The 21,683-nt window shown below is 37.5% G+C and overlaps 1 protein-coding gene across 6 annotated transcripts in view; it reads left to right on the forward strand.

Moving 5' to 3' along the window:
• Positions 1-18,521, forward strand: part of LOC106085290 (leupaxin) — a 198,971-nt gene extending 180,450 nt beyond the window's left edge. For all 6 annotated transcript variants that reach the window (XM_059364968.1, XM_013249482.2, XM_013249477.2 and 3 more), the window contains one exon: positions 18,041-18,521. In XM_059364968.1, the coding sequence (XP_059220951.1) occupies positions 18,041-18,307 (267 nt within the window). In that variant the 3' untranslated portion in view covers positions 18,308-18,521. The remainder of the gene's footprint in view (positions 1-18,040) is intronic.
• Positions 18,522-21,683: the final 3,162 nt, after the last annotated feature.

A 21,683-nucleotide genomic window follows, 5' to 3' on the forward strand; every position in this document is an offset into this window, starting at 1 on the left:
CGTTTTAATGCGTGTGCAAAATTTCATATAAATCGGTCCAGATTTAGATATAGCTCCCATATATAACTTTCATCCGATTTGACCTATTAAGGTTGTAGAAGGCACAAGTTTGGTCCGATCTTTATCAAATGTGGCATAAAGTGCTTTTTGTGACGTCCCAATATGTGTGAAAAATTTTATCAGAATCGGATCGGATTTATCTTTCATCCGATATGGTCTTTTAAGGCTGTAGAGGCACAGTTTTGCTTCAATCTTTACCAAATTTAGCACGAAGTGCTTTTTCGACGTCCTAGTATGTGTATAAAATTTCATCACAATCGAATCAGATTTATATATAGCTCCCATATATATATATCTTTTATCCGATATGGTCTTTTAAGGCTGTAGTAGCTACAGTTTTGGTACGATCTCTACAAAATTTTTTCATGAGATGTTTTAATTGACATCTCAATACGTGTGAAAAATTTCATCAAAATCGAATCTGATTTAGATAAAACTCTAATATATATCTTTTATGCGTTTCGACTTTTAGGGCTGCAGAAGCCATAATTTTCGTACCATCGTATGAAAATCGTAGAAGGTTCTATTCAATATTTCAATAGGTATGCAAAATTAAAGTGGTGTTGGCTATTATATAGTCGCCTCCGCCCGACTTTTGCCTTTCCTTACTGTTCTTCTTACTGATTTTGTATTATCACATCAATTTTCAAAGCATTTGGAATCTTTTGGTAGGAAAAAAATTATTTCAAAATTTATTTCATAGAAAATATTTATAAGTGGATAACTTATTTTTTATATTTCATCATAAATTGATACATGTCAATGTCTTAGATTAAATACAATAGTAGCTTGTCCTTGTGAATAAGGATATTTTCGAGTATCCAAGGCATAGAACCACCCAATTTTTTAGGGATGCCATATGAAATTTTTTACTATTTCGTCATTATCGCCTATTTCAAGTTCTTAAACGTCCTGTATGGTTTGTATTTTGCAAAAACATTTGCATATAGTATGCTTCACATACCTTCAATGTGATTTAAATCAGGAGTCATTGCTGGCCACTATAGTAAAGGTACTTTTCTTGATCTAAAATATGCCATTTTCAACCGTTCAACATGGAGGAGGCACGTCTTATGGAAAAGTACACACAATCATGGTTTTTTTTAGGAGGTCTTCATACAATTCTGCATTAATTTATGTTGAAACAAAGCATATTTGCAACTTTCCAAATATTCCAAATGCACCAAATACCATAAGGGATCCGTGGCCACGATTTTGGTTGCTGCACTCTTGTCGAGGGTACCGCGAATCCCCTCCGATATTTTTGATGATCATCGGGCTCAATGCTATGCTATAAAAACATTCAATTCAATATGGATTGAAGTTTATTTCGCCACAAATTATACAAATCGAATTCTTCCTCCCGAAATTTGTATTTTTAAGCAATCAAAATTCGTGTGTCTTTATAGCGCCGTGTTAGGGAAGTTTTTGAACTTTACTTTGCTATAAAAGGCCAACATATTGTTTCAATATTTGTTTTGGGTATGTTGTCTGGAAACAGCAAGATCCAATTTGTTTGCTACTCATATTTTGATTGGCTGCTAGTTGTCGAATATGCCCTTTTGTCTATACATCCACTCCGCTCAACGCCCCTATTTTTGGCATTAAACTACTGTATTGCGGTGTGGATTGACTGCAGCTGTAATTTCCACTATTCTTCTAGTAGCTAATCTCATTTCAATAATCATTCCGAAACTTTGTCTCCAATTTTTTTCGCTAGAAATCCAAAAAATATAACACACGTTTAAATTTGATTAAAAAGTAGGTTGATTCTCACCAGTTGCTATAAAAAATTGTTGGTCTTAAACTTCCACAGAAATTAAGAATGACGGTTCTTTGAATGTAATCGAAACAGAGAATTGATTTTGGAATTGCAAAGTGTTCAAGGTAGAGAACAAATTTATCCTTTAATTGTTGTTCAATTACTGGACTCATTTTGATGAAAAACTGCAAAATGATTTTGCACATATAACTATTTGACTGGGGTGCTTCTTGTTGATGTAGGTCGTTGAGCATTGCAAATGGACCAGGTCTCTTAAAATTTGGATGTAGCCCCATATAAAGAGATCCATCAATAAGATTTTTTTGGGCCTCGAGAGGGAGCAATTCGTACACGCTTCTTACCGAATTTCGCACAATGATTTCTGCTATGACTTTCAACATTCGAACCAAGTATGGTCTCAATCGGTCCATAAACTGATATATGTTGCTTCCATTAAAACCGATCTTAAGGATGTAATTCTTGAGCCCCAATAATGCGCAATTCTTACCAGATTTGTTTGAAATTTTGACTAAATATTTGACAAAGGCGATCAATGGTGGAGAGTATTTGAGATTCGTCCCGGCTGAACTTACCCAACACCACTACTTGATACTAGGTACTATTTTTTTATTTATTTTGTTTATGCCTTTGGGATTTCTTTACGAGACCGGAGAAGCCCATGATGTATTGCTTACAATTGTCATAAGAATATTCGTCCATTACCCTGGTCATCCATCATTTACAATCGTGACAATCCCACGCCGGTTTTAAATTTTGGCCATTTGGCAGCAATCATATCGCGCATTTGTTGGTGGTTTGTATTCATAGGCAATATTTCAAAAGAGAAAGCGTTGCACTAACCTACATAGTCTGAGAAAAATAAATAATGAATTATTTTTTTTTTCAAATCTATCCCAAAATGATTTTGCAGCTGTTTTATAAACATGTCTCTGGTCGGTGAAATCACATTTTACCTAATGCAAACTTAAATTACAAAGTTGAAATATTAATCAAATTCTCGATTTTAATGCTTAAAGAAATGAATTACAAAGTCTGGATGCTATTTTTAACAAAAATCTTATAAAAAAACTGCGAATTGCCCCTTCAAAATGCATAAAAACATTCCACGTTATATTAAACTAGCTGGACAGGTTCCGCTCCGCTGCGCCTTTTTTTCACTCTCTTTTTTTACGTTAGGAAATAAGTCCTGTTTGGGAGTGCTGGTACGGCCTTGGCCTTGTAGATATTATATTGGTGCTCTTCTCCCAAATACCTTTCATTGGAGCCTTATATTGCTATGGTCGGTAAATATGTCCGGTATGGAGGTGTTATTGGGGGTGAGGGGGATGTCCATATAACAGATTCGTGCTCTGGTCTCAAATACATTTCAATTGAGTCCAATATTGTCATTATTGGTTTATATTTCATTTGGCTGGTGGCTTTCGAGGTCCCCTAGATATCCCGGCCCCCTAGATATCCCAACCTAAATAAGCATACAAATTTCTGTATTTAAGTTATTATAAACAAACTAAATTTCGCTTAAATCGCCCCACCCATCTCCGAGATCTAGGTATGGGGAGGGTCTGCCCATTAAAGTTTGGATGTCAGATCTAGATCTGGAGTAGCCTAACTCTTTGCCCGAAAGTGGATATTAGATTCATACTCCACTCTCAAAAACCACATTGGTGCTATAGACGGTATATATGTGTGGTTTAGGGGGAGTTTATGAGAGGTGAGGCGTCCCTGAAACACTTGGCCATGAAACAGATACAGATTTGAGCCCCTTTTTGCCATATTCCACAAACATGTCTAGTTTGAGGGATATGCAGGGTGGGCGGCCAACCACGTACATATCAGCATCGTGCTCTACTCTCAAGTTTCTTTAATTTGAGCCCCAATTGCCATTGGTTTAGGGAGAGTTTATGGAGTGAAACGACCCCCAAACATTTGGCCTCGAAATTGGATATCAAATAATAATAAGTGAAGGAGCATTCGACTAAAACAAATAATTGATTTTTGTTATATTTTTGATTTTTAATATTCGAAAGATATGCAAATAGTGGAACATCCACTCCGTGTTGTTTCGCACTGTATATGACTATATGCTGGTAGAGCTAAACGCCTAGGTTCGAATCCTGGCCCGAACATCTGAAAATATATTGTCTCCACAAAAAGATGTCGAACTGTGGCATGTCGTTCGGACTCGACCATTTAAAGGAGGCCCTTTATCATTGAGCTTAAACTCGGGTATTTTTAGTTTTTTATTGCTCAAATTCATTACGAATTGGTTTTCGGTAATTCAAAGCATTTATCAAATATTTTCCGAGCTGTGTAAAATTGTTTCCATTAAGTATCATATAGAACTTATCTAGAGTGAGTTTTTTCCAAAACATTATTTTCTTTTATATGCATATATAGAGTATACGCCTATAAAGTGATAAGTTGTCTCAGGTGCAAGGTAAATAGCAAAATGAGCAGTTTCCGTCCATGTTATCTTTAAAAGCTCATGTATTTAGGTTGAGGAGACCGCCTCTAGCTCAAAAAACCAGACGTATTAGTCTCTGGGAATCCATATCAAGGAAATATAGAGGAATATAATACTGAAGGTGTAGGTAGGGGTCATGGAATTGAGACGCTAGTGCTCTGTTTTCGTCTAGGATTCTCTCCCGCCTTCCAAGATCGCATAGTATAGTATCGTGCATCCTACTTAATTCTCTACCCCTTAGGTCATAATTGATACTAATGCTTAGTTCGGCGCCTAAACCAATCCAATTTCTAGTCCAAAAAAGCACCTGTTCCAATAGTCTCCTTTGCAAGCACGCGAGGTAATCTGTTATTCGGTAAGAATAGAATCCTATTAATACAGCCGAAGTGCAGTCTTAGCGTCTCCGAATACTTACTAGGCAGCCCAGCTTCAATATGTAACATACAGTTGAGTGTATTGCTGGGTAGGTAAAGTAGTTTCTTGATAAAAAAAAAACCTGAAAAGCTTTTCTACCTGGTCATACCGTTCATACCCCTATACTTGAGCCCCGTAAAGTAGGATTGCCTTAGCGGCTGCGTTAAATATTTTAATCTTATTGCACGTGGAGCTTATTGCAATTTTCGAAGACTGTAGCTTGTGGGAGAAATGTTTCTTGAAAGACAGGTTACAAAAGAAATTCACACCCTAATATTTATACTCATTGACAACTTCTATGGGACCAGTACCATAATGCCAAGCCAAACTCCCGCCAATTCTACTACCCTTTCTGAAGATGACAATTTTAGATTTCGTTAAGTTTAGACTTAGGCCCCAAAGAGAGCAATATTCCCATAGGGCATCAATAATCGACTGTAATTCCACAGTGGAGTCCGATAAAAAGACTATATTATCCGCATACATCAACAGCCTTATTTCGACATCCGCAGTTCGAACATCCGTTGGTAAAACAACTTGTAGACCACTTAAATACATCGTGAACAAAACTGGACTCCCAACCCCCTGAGTGACCTCAAAAGGCTTAGATAATGATGAGCCGTCCCATACCTGACTCGTAGTGTCGCTATATATAGGCGTAATATATTTATGACCTTCGTAGGAAGTCCCATTCTGGCTAATTTATAAAACAATTAGTTTCACGGTATCATGTCAAAAGCGGCAGAGAAGTCAACAAAGAAATCGTATGTGTTCTTTTTATTCCTCCAGTTCAAATAGATAATACTTGTAAGATTGAATACGTTGTCGTTCGTCGAATAACCACTTCTGAACCCCTACACTTGAGCCCCGTAAAATAGGATTGCCTTAGCGGCTGCGTTAAATATTTTAATCTTATAAGAAATCTGAATTCTTCCGTTGTGAATGTAGTGGAGCCACGTGGAGCTTTTTGCAATTTTCAAAGACTCTAGCTTGTCCGAGAAATGTTTTTGAAAGAGATTTATACTCATTGACAACTTCTATGGGACCAGTACCATAATACCATGCCAAAATTCCACTAATTTTACTACCCTTTCTGAAGATGACAATTATAGATTTCGTTAAGTTTAGACTTAGGCCCCAAAGATTCTGATTCTGCTCTATCCACGAATTAATACGGTGCAACACTACACCAGTAACTATCTCTTAAAGTCTATCCAGTAAATGCAACCCTCTCTAATTTGCCACGTCATTAACATCGCCCTTTTTGTTCAAAGCAACAATAATAGATCTATGGAAGGAGGATGGAATAGTTAGCGGAGGAAAATACAGTTCAGTAAATGTACAACTTACCATAGAAATTGTGCAGGAGCGTATTTATAATATTCAAAAGGGATTCTATCAATACCCGGCGCCTTGTTACTTTTAGTATTTCCAAGTACAAACAACAACTCATGCATCTCGAAGGGGTCATCAACAAAAGGGTCAGTGTGTAGTGGGGGCTTCCAGTTCATTTCAGTCGAAAGAAAGGCACTTGACAATAACAGGCTAGAATCTGCGCGGAATGAACTAGCAGGTAGGTTGGTACCAATCCTCAGGGGTCTGTCCTTCAATCTGTTTGCCAGTTCCCACAAGTCTGACCAATTCTTGACGATGTTTAATCGTTCAATGTCTGAGTTGCACAATTCAAGCTTCTTCTTATTGCAGAGTCTCGTATAAAAGAACCCGTTTGCTATGTACTGTCTCCTGCATACCTCATTGTTGAATCTGCGATAGCAGTTAAGATGTTTGAGCATACGCCTCCTGACAGATTCGCATTGAGCATCAAACCTACGATTCTTGGGCTCGATATAGCTTTTATCCGCTGATATCCTGAGTGCACTATATATTTCGGAGTTGAGAGTGTCGACCTTGTTCTCCACATCGGAATTATCAGATAGGTAGTCCGAGTCACATTGTCCGGCGATCTCCCCGCAATACATATCACACTTTAAAGGGCACCACCTTAGTCTCCGTGGTAGTGTGAATGGCTTCTCGAAGTCAACTTGGTCTGACCTAATTGATAGTTCCAAGAGCACATGGTCCGAGTACGGTTTGCATGGGACGCGAAAACTATCCAAAAGTTCTAGATCATCCATTGAACCAATACCGTAGTCAATCACCGTTGAACCCATAGCACCACAAAATGTGAATTCACCCACTTTGTCACAAATTTATACATATGCACGCATATGCATGTAGCGGAAAGAAAAATATTGGACGACACGTTAATAAATTCAAAAGAAAAGCGTTGCAACCAACGGCCTTGGCGTATCTGCGGATTGTTATAGCCTCCACCATAGGATGGGGTATACTAATTTCGTCATTCTGTTTGTAACTCTTCGAAAGTCACGATAAGGTATATATATTCTTGATCGACATGACATTTTATGTCGTTCTAGCCATGTCCGTCCGTCTGTCTGTCGAAAGCACGCTAACTTTCGAAGGAGTTAAGCTAGCCACTTGAAATTTTGCACAAATACTTCTTATGAGTGTAGGTTATGTGAAATTGTAATATATATGTAATATAGCTGCCATATAAATCGATCTTGGATCTTGACTTCTTGAGCCTTTGGAGGGCGCAATTCTTATCCGATTTGGCTGAAATTTGGCATGACGTGTTTCGGTAGGACTTCTTAGTATGGTGGAAATCGATTTATAACCAGATATTGCTGTCATATAAACCGATCTGGGGTCTTGACTTCTTGAGCCTCTAGAGCTTCTAGAGGGCGCAATTACTATCCGATTTGGCTGAAATTTAGTATGACGTGGTTTGTTATGACTTCAAACAACTGTGCTAAGTATGGTGGAAATCGGTCCATAACCTGATATAGCTTTCATATAAACCGATCTGGGATCTTGACTTCTTGAGCCTATAGAGGGCGCAATTATTATCCGATTTGGCTGACATTTTGGACAACGGTTTCTCTCATGACCTTCAACAATATGGTCTGAATCGGCCTATTGCCTGAAACGGCACAGCAGAGATACCGGGAAAAGAACTGGACAAATTTGATTCATGGTGGAGGGTATATAAGATTCGGCCCGGCCGAACTTAGCACGCATTTACTTGTTGGTTTTTATTTGTTTTTCAATTTGCCGCAGTCGGTATAACTTACTCCGCTCATTTACTGTAGTGTCTCTTTGTATATATATTTATTGGAGCCTTTCAGTTTTCGTCTAGCTGCCATAACTGAGTTAGCTTCTGCATTTGAATTCAACGTAAAACAAAGCCTTTAATTGTTGGTAGTTTTCGCGTTGATGCAATATTCACTTGGGCATTGAGCATCGATGTACAAACGGTTGTAAAAGCGACGTTTGCATCATTGATAGTACTGCTTGAGAAACCCGTGACAACCACGTTTGAACGTTTTGTATATTGTTTCCACTTGTTTCCACTTGTTGCTTCATTTCGTTTAATTCTCTTTTTAGGATAGTATTTTCTTCAGGGAGTTACTGCATCTCAACGTGCAAATTAGCTACATCTGACTTCTTGGCGACATCACTCAATTTAGCATCCAAAACATTATTCAGCTTATCATAAAAAACACTGCCCACAAAAAACACTCATTGATATGTGAGAAGTGTGCCCTGTTCCTTAATATCATAATATATGGAAGTACTAATGAAAAATAATGTTTTTTTGCCATTTTATTTTATTAAAAAGTAGATTTTGCGAAAATAAACAAGATGTCCCTAACTATATGGCCCCCACTGTATGTATATTTCAATTCAAAAATTTGTGCAAATTTGCGTGAAATCGGATTTGGACCGATTTTATGTTTTTGGACCGATTTGAGCCAAGTTTCAGAAAGATGTCGAAAAGCCTAACACAACTCACTGTCGGAGAAATTGGACAATAAATGTGCCTTTTTTGGCCCCAAAACCTTAAATCAAGAGATCGGTCTATATGGCAGCTATATGCAAATCTTGATCGATCTAGGCCAAATTGCAGAAATATATCGAAGGCTCTAACACGGCGCATTGTCACAAATTTCAGCGACATCGGACAGTAAATGCGCCTTTTATGGGTCCAAAACCTTAAATCGAGAGATCAGTCTATATGCCAGCTCTATTTAAATCTGGACCGATCTGGGCCAAATTGACACAGCTCACTGTCCCAAATTTCGGCGACATCGGACAATTAATGTGCCATTATGGGCTCAAAACCTTAAATCGTGTGATCGGTCTATATGGCAACTATATTCAAATCTGGACCGATTTGGGCCAAATTGATGAAGAACGACGAAGGTCCTAACACAACTCACTGTGCCCAATTTCAGCGACGTCAGACAATAAATGCGCCTTTTATGGGCTCAAAACCTTAAATCGAGAGATCGGTCTATATGACAGCTATTTCCATGTCTGGACCGATCAGTGCTATATTGCAGAAGGCTATCGAGAGCTTAACTTAACTCACTGTCCCAAATTTTGGCGACATCGGACAATAAATGCGCCTTTTATGAACCCAAAGCCTTAAATCAAGAGATTTAAGGCTGGACCAGATCAAATCTGGACCGATCTGGGCCAAATTGATGAAGAATGTCGAAGGTCCTAACACAACTCACTGTCCCAAATTTCGGCGACGTCGTACAATAAATGCGCCTTTTATGGGCTCAAAACCTTAAATCGAGAGATCGGTCTATATGGCAGCTTTATCCAAATCTAGACCGATCTGGACCAAATTGAAGAAGGCTGCCGAAGGGCCTAACACAATTCACAGTCCCAAATTTTGGCAAAATCAGACAATAAATGCGCCTTTTATGGGCCTAAGATCCCAAATCGGCGGATCGATCTATATGGCAGCTATATCCAAATCTGTACCGATCTGAGGCAAATTAAAGAAACATGTCGAGTGGCTTAACAAAACTCACTGTCCGAAATTTCAGCAAAATCTGGTAATAAATGTGGCTTTTATCGGCCTAAGACCCTAAATCGGCGGATCGGTCTATATGACAGCTATATCCAAATCTGGACCCATCTGGGCCAAATTGAAGAAGGCTCCGATATAGCCCATCATCGAACTTAACCTGTTATGGACAAAAATCGAATCTGTGCAAAGTTTCAGCTCAATATCTCTATTTATAAAGACTGTAGCGTGATTTCAACAGACATGGACATGGCTAGATGGTCTTAGATTTTTACGCTGATCAAGAATATATATATACTTTATAGGGTCGGAAATGTTTATTTCGATGTATTGCAAACGGAATGACAAAATGAATATACCCACATCCTTCGGTGGTGGTTATAAAAAGAGTGTCATAAATTTAAATAATATCTTTTTAAATTAAATCCGAATTTTAACAGGATTTAAATTTATTTGTATTTGGGATTAAGACATAAGTCGCTCTCGAAAGCAGTGATTGATATCTGAGTGTATTTTTTTTTTATTTATTTTGTTTTTTGTATAAATTTGTTTCATATTGTACATATAAGTAGCTAATTTAAAACAGGTGCAAGTTGTATAAGACGTTCTACTTTCTAAAGCTAATTGCCAAGGACATATTTCATTTTGGGATAGAAACAACTTTTTCCATAAGACCCTAACTCACAAGTGTGATTATAATGCGCAATTATTTCGTGAAAATAGCCATAGAATAAAATCCTCTTCATTTTAACACCGAAATACACAATAAAATCTAGAACAGAACAAATGGAAATGATTTTTGGGTAATGAATCCTAATTTATTGCCACACTTAGTGAAAGAGAGAGAGAGAGAGAGAGCGCGTTTATATGGCCACTGCCAAAATGGTCATAATTTTTATACATGAGTACGTTTATATCTATTTTATGTTGTTTATAGAAAAGTGCATTTGTCGAAACGTGTTTTGCTTTACAATCCAAAACAATTATTTATTTACTCACCATTGAATACTTTCGATGGTTAATGGAAAATTTTGTAAATTGTTTTAAGCATAGAAAATAATATGGTGGCAACCAGCTACGTTTTTCTAGAGCCGTAGATATCAGTTTGTATTTGTTTACTTGTTAAGTAAATTATTTATTTTATTGCATTTTATAGCGTTCTAGAAAAAGAATGATCAAAAGATATATTTTTGTTTGTATCGATCGGAGAGTCTCAGTGAGAGGCCGGACGGCACCGGCTCTTGAACAAATACTGAGTGCCTATGATGTTCGATATGACAAGGCGCTCATCTACCTGAGTATCCACATGCAAATGTGGTTACAACAACAACAACAACAACCTTTAAAACTATTTTGTTATTACCCTTTTTCTGGCAGTCGAAGACGAACATCGACAGCAATCGCAGTCGAAGTCGAATTTCACATTCCTAACTTATTTGCCTTTGACAGTTTAGTAATGGAAATATATGCAGTAAACAACAAAACCGTAGGGCAGAGGTTTGCATGTCCGCCTATGACGCTAAACGCCCGGGTTGGAACCTGGCGGGAACATAATTTTCAGCTGTGGTTTTCCCCTCCTAATGCTGGCTACATTTGTGAGGTACTAGGTTAGGTTTAAGTAGCAGTCTGCCATCAGACTCACTAAGACGTTTTCGTCTATTGTGATATCACAGAGACAGAAGAAGGAAGATGCCTTCTAGTTCCTACCGTTGAACCATCGAGATCGCTTTAAAAAGCCCAATAACTTGAGAATGTTCACATCCGCTAAATCAGACAGGTTCTCAAAGAAATGAGTACTTAAAGTGGAACTCCTTCTAACTGCTAGTGCGGGTCACACACACAGAAGGTGTTCTATAGGAAGGTGTCCTCACAGCCTCTGCAAAAGTCGTTGCTGGCAACCTTCAGTCTGTCAGCATGTTTTCCGATTAGACAGTGACCTGTCATGACGGACACAATGACTGAGACGTCTCTTCTAGCCAATGACAGCATAACGGTAGACCTCTTCAAGTCTAGAGTAGGACACATAATTTTTGGAATGCTCACAGCCCCCTCTTTGTGACCATCTATCATTCGATGCCCTTCGGGCCTGGTCCTGAAAACTCCTCACTCTCCCATCGCCATAAGACTCAAAGCCGCAGTAGCTGCCTCACACTTAATCTATATGTCAAGGGGTCGGATATTTAGAATGGTCTGCAGTGACCTAGTGAGGGTGGTCCTCATCGTCCGCCTATGCCAAGACAACATATTCTCGGAACCTGTTTTCCGACTGAAGACATTGAACGCCCAAACCCCGCATTTCCTCAGAGTGGTTACAGTAATTAACTTGGTATTTACGTATATGTATGTTGGAAAACCTAACCAAAAATTTAGATCTGCCTACTAACTTACCAAGAGGATAAAATCCTACCAATTTTGGTAGGAACCATGCAAAAACGGCAACACTTGTTCAAATCTCTTTTCAGTCCATGACCCCCTATGGCGTGCCCTGTGCCACTTTCTCCCTTATATTGGGTTGCCCAAAAAGTAATTGCGGATTTTTCAGGTCGGCCAAATGAAGTTGATGATGACCAAATCAAAGCATTAATCGAATTGGATCGTCATGTAACTGAGCGTGAGATAGGAGAGAAGTTAAGTATACCAAAATCAACCGTTCATTATCACATAAAAAGTCTTGGAGTGGTGAAAAAGCTTGATATTTGGGTACCACATGTATTGAAAGAAATTCATTTAACAAACCGAATCAACGCTTGTGATATGCACCTTAAACGCAATGAATTCGATCCGTTTTTAAAACGAATCATGACTGGAGATGAAAAATGAATTGTCTACAACAACGTTAGTCGAAAACGATCATGGTCCAAGCATGGTGAACCAGCTCAAACCACTTCAAAGGCTGATATCCACCAAAAGAAGGTTATGCTGTCTGTTTGGTGGGATTGGAAGGGTGTGGTATATTTTGAGCTGCTTCCAAGGAACCAAACGATTAATTCGGATGTTTACTGTCAACAATTGGACAAATTGAATACAGTCATCAAGGAAAAGCGACCAAAATTGGTCAATCGTAAAGGTGTCATATTCCACCAGGACAACGCTAGACCGAACACATCTTTGGTCCCTCGCCAAAAACTGAGTGAGCTTGGCTGGGAACTGTTGATGCATCCACCATATAGCCCTGACCTTGCACCATCAGACTACCATTTATTTCGATCTTTGCAGAACTCCTTAAATGGTAAAACTTTCGGCAATGATGAGGCTATAAAATCGCACTTGGTTCAGGTTTTTGCAGATAAAGGTCAGAAGTTGTATGAGCGTGGAATACTAAATTTGCCAGGAAGATGGCAAAAGGTTATCGAACAAAATTGCAATTATATATTTGAATAAAGTTCATTCTAAGTTTTATTAAAAATCCATTTACTTTCTTTTAAAAAATCCGCAATTACTTTTTAGGCAACCCAATATTTATGCCATAGGTCCCACAATTTATCCACCTCTTCGTAGGCAAATGGTTCATCATATTGAACAATAGTTGCATGAAATTTTTACAATACATCCAATCCATTACAAATGGATTTTCGGTCAATTTACATGAAATACGAAGGAGAATTAGTGCACGTCATTTGAGCAGAATGTAGGTAGCTTCAAAAATTATTCTCTTAAAATATCTTAAAATTATTTCTTCCGAATTTTTTCAGTTTGTTTGCGTAGTATTTTATGAAAATAAATAGAATTTATAACCGATTGTCGAAATCAGGACATTATCCTGATGAAATCATATAACCAATTTGATGCATAGTAAAATTATCGCAAAATATAAATTTCATACAATTTTTAACAAAAGTAAAAAATCGTCATCAAATAAGACGAATTGTCTGCCTTAACTTTTAACTAAATAATAGAATAGCCCAATCTTAGTATTAACCAGAAATATTTTATCGACCTATTAATACAAATAGCAAGCTATCCAAAGTTTAGCACTTGTTTTATGATAAAGTGCCGCCGCCGATGGGTCCATTCCTAAACCCAGTAGCGACTAAAAAATGGGAGTGTTTTTATCCATATTCAAGATACAGAAGGATTTAGAGAATTTTTTGATTTTGGATCACAGTAAGTAGCGAACTACATGCCGATTGGATGGCTAGAGATTAGGGTGGTTTTCATCCTAATGACTATAGACCAATTAGTCTCTTATCCTTCGTCGTAAAGACCCCGTAGAGAATACTTGGCTTATTAGAACCTTTTTCGACCCTTCACCGGTTTGCAGCTTTTAGCATGCTTGTACTAAGGGTCGGTCGGTTGACGGAGTTCTTCATGATGTGGTTGGCAACTGTGCACGAACATGTTTTCAATCAATAAAATACAATAATTAAGAATAAAGAGAATTTCAATTAATAAATTAAATGTTTATTTTTAGAAATTATTATTATTTTCAATTAAATAATTATTTTGTTCAAGGACCTTTTCCTCAAAATTGCAATGTAGCATTTGCATATTTTCATAGTATTCAATTAATTTTTTAATTGATCCAATTAAAAACTTAATTGCAATTTTTCCAATCATAAGTATATGATTGGATAATTGTTTTAATTGGATATTTAATTTTATAATTGAAAATTTTTTGATATTATCATTTTCGCGATTGAAGCAGTTTCAATTAAAAAATTAATTGATACCGCTTCAATTAATTTTGTGATTGAAACCGATTTTTGGTTCGCAATGGGATTCCCAGGTCCTTCGAAGAGCAAAGGGTGAAGGCTAATCATATGCCGTCGTCACCATAGTGGGTGGTTGCCTTTCCACTACTATTAAAGACCTCGTTCACTGGGCGTTAGGGAAGCTGTATGGATAGGCGAAAGTAAATTGACTTGACGTTAACTCCTAATATGAGCTGAGGTGATAATTTCAACTAGGAGTCGTAATCCTAACATTTTCAGGGCACTTGTCCTCGGTGGGGTAGAGCAGCCGCTCATGCCGGAAACCAAGTACCTGTTCGTGATTCTGACCAGAGTTTAGGGGAGGGCTATCAGGCTCTGCTGGGTTCCACACCATCAAGTAGTGGGGGGTAAGGAAGGGACGGTTTAGCCAAATTGTCATTTTAAATCAGTGAACCTCCCCAGAAAGACCTTCTTGGTAGGGTGGCGCCTTTGTGTGTTGCAAGGTAGTCAAGGTAAGAGTTTAGGGGACAAGAGCAAGTTCCTTTCGATAACGACCAATCCATGAAAATATTTTTTTAATAAAAAGAAGACAAAAAATTCATTTCTTAATATGTTGACTTCGATATCATCCCAGTGTGCGTCACTTATCCTGGGGTCACCATTTCGTTGCCCGGATTTCTTCCATGCACTTTGCCTTCTCGTCATTCTGTATTACAGTGGGGTCCCAAAGTGGCTAACTAAACTAAGCTCTCACCTATGAAAGCTCCTCTCTTTTCCGCTTGGTTTTCCTCGTTTTTTGTTATGTGCGTTGGTTTTGTCTTCGCTTTTCCTTTCCTTCAACCGACTTGCACGGCAGTATGGTGCATCTCTATCTGAATTCGAAGGCATAGGGCCACCTATTAAAGGGCTATCAACCAAGGTTGATAGATTGTCGCGTGCCCCTAAACACCAGCCTACTTATTTCTATTAGTATACTCATTTAGGCTCAGCAAATATAGTAATCCCATTTTTATATCCTACACCACCACTGTAGTACAGGGTGTTATAACATTTGTTTGTAACACCCAGAAGGAAGAGAGATAGACCCATTGATAAGTATACAAAGAAAAAAAATAACTTTTAGAAAAAACCAACTACCAAATTTTGCATGCGAAACTTTAAATTCTCAACAAATTTTAGCATTGAATCGAAGACACTATTTGTCGAAGTACGTAAGTACGTCTCTACAAGAGACTTGACAGACAAAATTATTGAAATTTTGTGGACTTTCAACAAATTTTTTAGTTGAGGTAGTTGTCAAAATAGGCGTACTATCATGTAGCACACAAAACTCCCACGCCATTCATGACTTGCAAACCCAGAATCGAATATTTAAGAAAAATCGGCATAAAAAATATGAATTTCGTATTCAGAAAAAGGATTTTCAGAGAGGTTTTACCTTTTTAAATTTAATTAATGCAGACTTTTATTACTATGCAGCAGTACTTATTGAGTTATTTCATCATAAGGAAGATGATGTCTGTAGGTTAGTGGATGCGTGCAAAACTTCCAAACATGAGATCATGAGTTCAATCCTCTGCGGCACCAAAATTATTGAAATTTGTTTTTAAGAGTAATAGTAGAGTGAAAGAGTGACAGAAAAACCCGAGCCTCGAGCCAAACAAAGAAAATAAAAACACCACCTCTCGAAGCAAAGCACATATGGTGGCTGGTTAGATGTTTTTTTGTCTTGCTTATTGATATATTGTTGTTGTTGTTATGTGTTGGCTTGCAAGGAGTGCCATTCAACAACAAATTTCTACTTTGGTTTGTTGAGATTCAAAATTTTTATTGTTGCTTTCGTTGTTGTTCTTCCGACCAACATTGTTGTTTTTCAAAATTATTTTTATCTGTGTACCAATCGACTTAGAATCACTTTCTGATTCATTTAGCTACGTCCGTCTGTCTGTCCATGTTCATTTGTGTACAAACTACTGGTAACAAGTACCAAGTAAATTTCTGAAAAAATTGCCGGTGATGACTCAAAATTAATTCACTTATTCTCATTTCTGTGTATTCTTTAAGTGTGCAGAAATAAGCCAAGGAAAGTAAAGGGCCAAGGGAGCTACAAGAAGTCATATTACTTTAAATTTCAGGAAAAAGGGCGTAAGTTATGATATTGACCTAACTGGTGTGAGTGTTAATTGATCTCTTCAAAACTTTGTAAATTCTAGATAGGAGAGGCGGTTTTTGTGCGTTCAATGCCTTCAAAATGGTCAAATCTGGTCTATACTCACATGTTCAGGGGTACATGCAATTCACTGAAATGGCACAAAAGGGTAGTAAAAGAGCATTTCTGTACTCAAACACTTTATTCGGAAATATTGGCCGACCGGGACAATATTGGACCCAAATTTCTTTGAGAGTACAGTGGTCACCAATAAACCTATATTGGTCATCCGGGACAATATGGGACGCAAATTAAAGGCGTTTAAAATAAAATTACAAAGATTATATCCAAATTTGGGGACACCCAAAGAAACTCCCCAAGACGGAATTATGAGTCGTTTGGAAAATTTGTAGGATTTATATAAAAAGACTTTGGGAGAATATTACGAATTTGATATATTTGTGACAAAGGGAGCGGAGCGGCCCAGTTGCGGCCACTTCAGTCCGCTCCAAATCTTCGATTATCAGTCAGGCTTAAATTAGACAAAAAAGCAACAATTTTATTCGAGAAATCTTTATACATGTTTACATCTTTATCATATTACGTTCCGATCTAGACTATATCGGGCAAGGGTTATGAGGTTTAAAAAACAAATCACAGTTTCAAATTTCGTTGATATCGGGTATTTTGGTCCATTGTTTTTAGTTTTAATCGCAGATCGGTCTGTACGGCAGCTATATAAACAAAATGTCTGATCTGGACCATATTTAGAAAGTGTGTTGAGGACCCTAACACAAATCTCTGTCCCATTATGGGCCCAAGCCCACATATTGGCAGATCGATCTATATGGCAGCTATATCCAAATATGATCTGATCTGGACCATATTCGGTTCGATTGTCTCGAGGCTTTATACAATTCACGGTTCCAAAATTCAGAGGAATCGGATAATAAATGCGGCTTTTATGAGCTTCAGACCCTAAATCGGTAGATCGATCTCTACGAAAGCTATATCCAAATATGGTCGGATATGAACAAATGGTGGCATAAATGTGTAGGTGTCTAATATGACTCTCTGTTCCAAATTGCATTAAAATCAGATTTAAATTGAGACTTCCAGCTCACTTTCAAACAAGGGTATTAATTGCACTTAACTCTAAATTACCTTAAATGAGGTCATTTATGTGACAGAGAAAAAGATGGAAGTGCCAAAAATACTGTTTTTTTACCACTATATGCATCAGCCAAAGAAGTGATACATAAGTAAATATCATATTTCCATCTAATAATAACTTGTCAACCTTAGTTATCACAGTTTGAACATATTTGTTCGAAGTTTGCTACGGATTGTTTAATAACCCATCTGAAAACATCCGCCGAGATCCATCAAAATTGGTTCAGAACTAAATATAGTTCCCACTTTTTACTTAAAGGATAAGTGTAGGGTATTATACAGGCGGCACTGCCCGACTATTGCTATTTGTTATATATTTATTTCGGTTATTGAAGATTTCCAAATCGGCAATCAAAAATAATTTTGCGTCCAAATTTTAACTATTTTCAAATTTTTTATATTTGCGTTTAATTCGTCATTTTTTTCTTTATAATTTCAGGATTGTCGCCAACCGTTCCATGGAGGATCATTCTTTGATCATGAAGGTTTGCCTTATTGCGAGACCCATTATCATGCCAAGCGTGGTTCATTGTGCGCTGGATGTTCAAAACCCATTACAGGTCGCTGCATTACAGCCATGTTTAAGAAATTCCATCCGGAACACTTCGTTTGCGCCTTCTGCTTGAAACAGCTCAACAAAGGCACATTTAAAGAGCAAAACGACAAGCCATACTGCCACACTTGCTTCGAAAAGATTTTCGGTTAAACCGCCCCCAACATCAATAAGGGACCCATTGCCTCAGGATGCGTTCATTAAAAATTTGGCTCTTGTGAATAACGGCGTCCTGCTGCCAGCAAGATTTTTAAATGTAAAACGACACAATTATAACGTAAACTGTCTACCTAATTTAAATCTGCAGAATAACATCAACTATATTTATAAATATACACCAGAAAAAGGTGTAGATTTTGCGAAACCACTTCACAGATTGATTTTTCACTTGCGCGCGCACACACACACACACACACACACACACACAGCTACACGCACATTCAGTACACAAGGAATAATTAAAGTTCCTTGCAATTAGAATCCCAAGAGTCACAAGCCATATAAGGAGGCAAAAAAAACTTTCTTTGTAGTCTTATTAGTGGAGAATGGAATTAGGAGAGTTTGGAGAATAAGGAAGAGGAGTCTAAAGAGCATTTAAAGTAATGTCTGTCTTAAACTTCTGCATGTCTGGAAGATAGCTGGTGGATAATTTGTAATTTAAAATAACAAAGTTCCATACCTAGTTGATCCATCATCTAATGTAGCGGTAATAAATGTAAAAATACGACTGTGGGTGTTGTTCAAAAATCTACATTTAAGTGAATGGGGGGGGGGGGGGGGGTTATAAGGGCTCGTGGTACGTTTTTCTTCCGAATTGCTACTAATTACATTAAAAGGCAGCATCTCTCGCTGGTGATAGTTTTCAACTTCATTGTGTGCTAGCGCAGGCGATAGTAAATGTGTGTGAGTGCGTGCGACGGTGCATGATTGTGTGTGAGTGCGAGCCTAAAAAATACCCCTTCAAAGCAGTGGAATATCGAAAATTGTTTTTATTTTCCACAGTTCTTTTGCTACAATTATTTTATGCTTACAATTTTTTACAGTGTTTTAAAATCCGTGTTTATTTTGCCTCTGTGTTGTAATATTTTACATGCGTTTACATACATATATACCTACATAAATACATATACATATATATATATTTTTTTAATATTCGCTATATAAATATTATGGTATTATTTAAGTCACCGTTTCTCAGTTTCTCGATTCCGTATTGTGCCAATTTCAAATTTGAGTGTATCCTTTGCTGTTTCAAATTTCTTTTCATACTATAAACAAAAACAAGTATGATAATAACAACAACAAAAACAATAATAATAATATTAATAACGGTAATATATTGTATTTTTGCAAACTATTAAACAATTCTAACTACTACTATTAGCAATCACATAATTCATGTTTTATTGTCAACATGCATTTCAATGCAGTAACCAATTTAAAGGAAAATTGTTTGAAAAAGGAAATAAGGAAATAGCTTTTCGTATTCGTAACTAATGTTAAAAACAAAAAAAAAAAAAAAACGCGACAATTAAACTAATAACGAATAAATAAATTTCATAACGATCAAAAAAAAAAGCATTTTGATTTTATTTTTCAAACCACGGCTAAATTAAAGTTTAGCAATGGAAATTATATAAACCTAAATTTGACCGATCACACGTGGTATTGACTTATAAAAAATTTTTCATTGGCAAGTGATTGGTATAGAAGGCATACGTTAAACATATTTTTAATTATACGAATTAAATTGTTATTTAATAATACAAATTGTGAGCATCAATTTCTGCGTTCTGTTGGGTCCTCTTTCATACATATGAAATGCGAAGAAGTGCGATTGAAACAAACATATGTCTAGTTTCCATCATAGGCAGACACATTGTGGCGTGGGTAGACAAAAAATATGAAGAAAAGTAGAAAGTGTGGTTTTTATTTGTCTCTCAATAAAATAAAATAGTTTATTATAATTGGTAAGTAAAACCAATATATTTTAATATATATATATATATATATATATATATATATATATATATATATATATATATATATATATATATATATATATATATATATATAAACAATATATGAACTTATGAAATAAGTACATTCCAAACGAAACAAATTTGAGGACATGGAAGAGGATAGACGATGTATTTTTAAATATTATTTGATTCCCATAGAGACTATATTGGCTTTGAAAACGACGCTGATGAGGAAAGATAACAAATGCAATATTCCTTCATGTGGATCTACAATAGAATTCGTGGTATTGTGCCCAAATGCTAAGATTGGTATTCAGTACGATTCACTTTTGTATGTATATACATTATTTTGTTCATTATACTTTTTACAGACAAGACAGTCCTTGTTTGAACCGTTGAATGGAGCGGATGTATGGTTATTTCACTCCGCAAGAATTTTCCTGTATCTTGTAATAGGTCATTATTTTTGGAAGAAAAATTTAAATTCAAGGATGCGTCTGTGTCCAGTGGAGCAGCAGATCTAGAGCCTGGGAGTAGGCTAAGAATGTACTCCAAAGACCCAAGAGCTGCGGTGGCGGTATCAGGCCGTAGCATGTTGTCTGCTACTGAAACCTCGACGGGTGGAGCGGCTGCTCCAGGCTCCACTAGCCGACAGACAACTGGTCAGCAAGGGCTTTTGACGAAGACACCTGGTTCGAGTCTAAAGGACAAGGCCGAACCTATTCCTTCTTCGCATGCTTATAATTTGCCTAGGTCATCGGCCTTCCCCGGCAAACCAACACGCTCTTTAAGGGGTTGGAATAATAGAAGACGCATCGCTCTCAGGTTTATTGAGAGGTTTGGTACAAATGATCCTAGGACTCTTACTGATAGGGAGTGAGATTCCCTAAATTGGGCTCGGGAATTCGCTGCACAGGCTACCCCAATGACTACACGTCTAGATTCGGAAACTGCACCGTAGTCAGCCAAAAGGCTGCGGTCACCTGGAGGGCATCCCATGCCTAAAAGAACTAGAGCGAACAATAGTTATATGGTTCCAAGAACCTTTGCTAATGTCGCTAGGGACAGTTTGGTCATGGCAGTTGTCGACAAGGGAGAAGAACAGAGCTGTATACCTAGGAATAATTGGAGTGGGATAGTCAATGGACAGTAATCAGTATACTCCGATGTCCTTGCGGAATTTTCTGGGTCTCCTCCAGTTTGTGGCGATGCAGGCTGGTATCGAGGCCGATACAAACTAAGTGCCTTGGGCGATCAACGCTCAATTATTGAGATGTGTCGTTGCGCCCTTAATAAGATTGGTGAGATCTGGCCAGGCACAGCTCTGGATTTAGTCAAGAAGGAAGATATTCATTCTCGACCAATGGCGCATGCTTGGATACCAAGGATTGTAATGCCATTCTTTCAACCACCGACTGGAAGATTGGATGAGGCTGATGGTGAACGGAGACATGCAGTATTCGTACTAAACTCCGGCAACAAGTCTGAAGGGGTTGTATCCGACGGAATCAACAAGTAAAAACTGAAGGTCTATAGAAGCGGTGGGG

Source organism: Stomoxys calcitrans, chromosome 3 (assembly GCF_963082655.1).
Source record: "Stomoxys calcitrans chromosome 3, idStoCalc2.1, whole genome shotgun sequence".
Lineage (NCBI taxonomy): Eukaryota > Metazoa > Arthropoda > Insecta > Diptera > Muscidae > Stomoxys > Stomoxys calcitrans.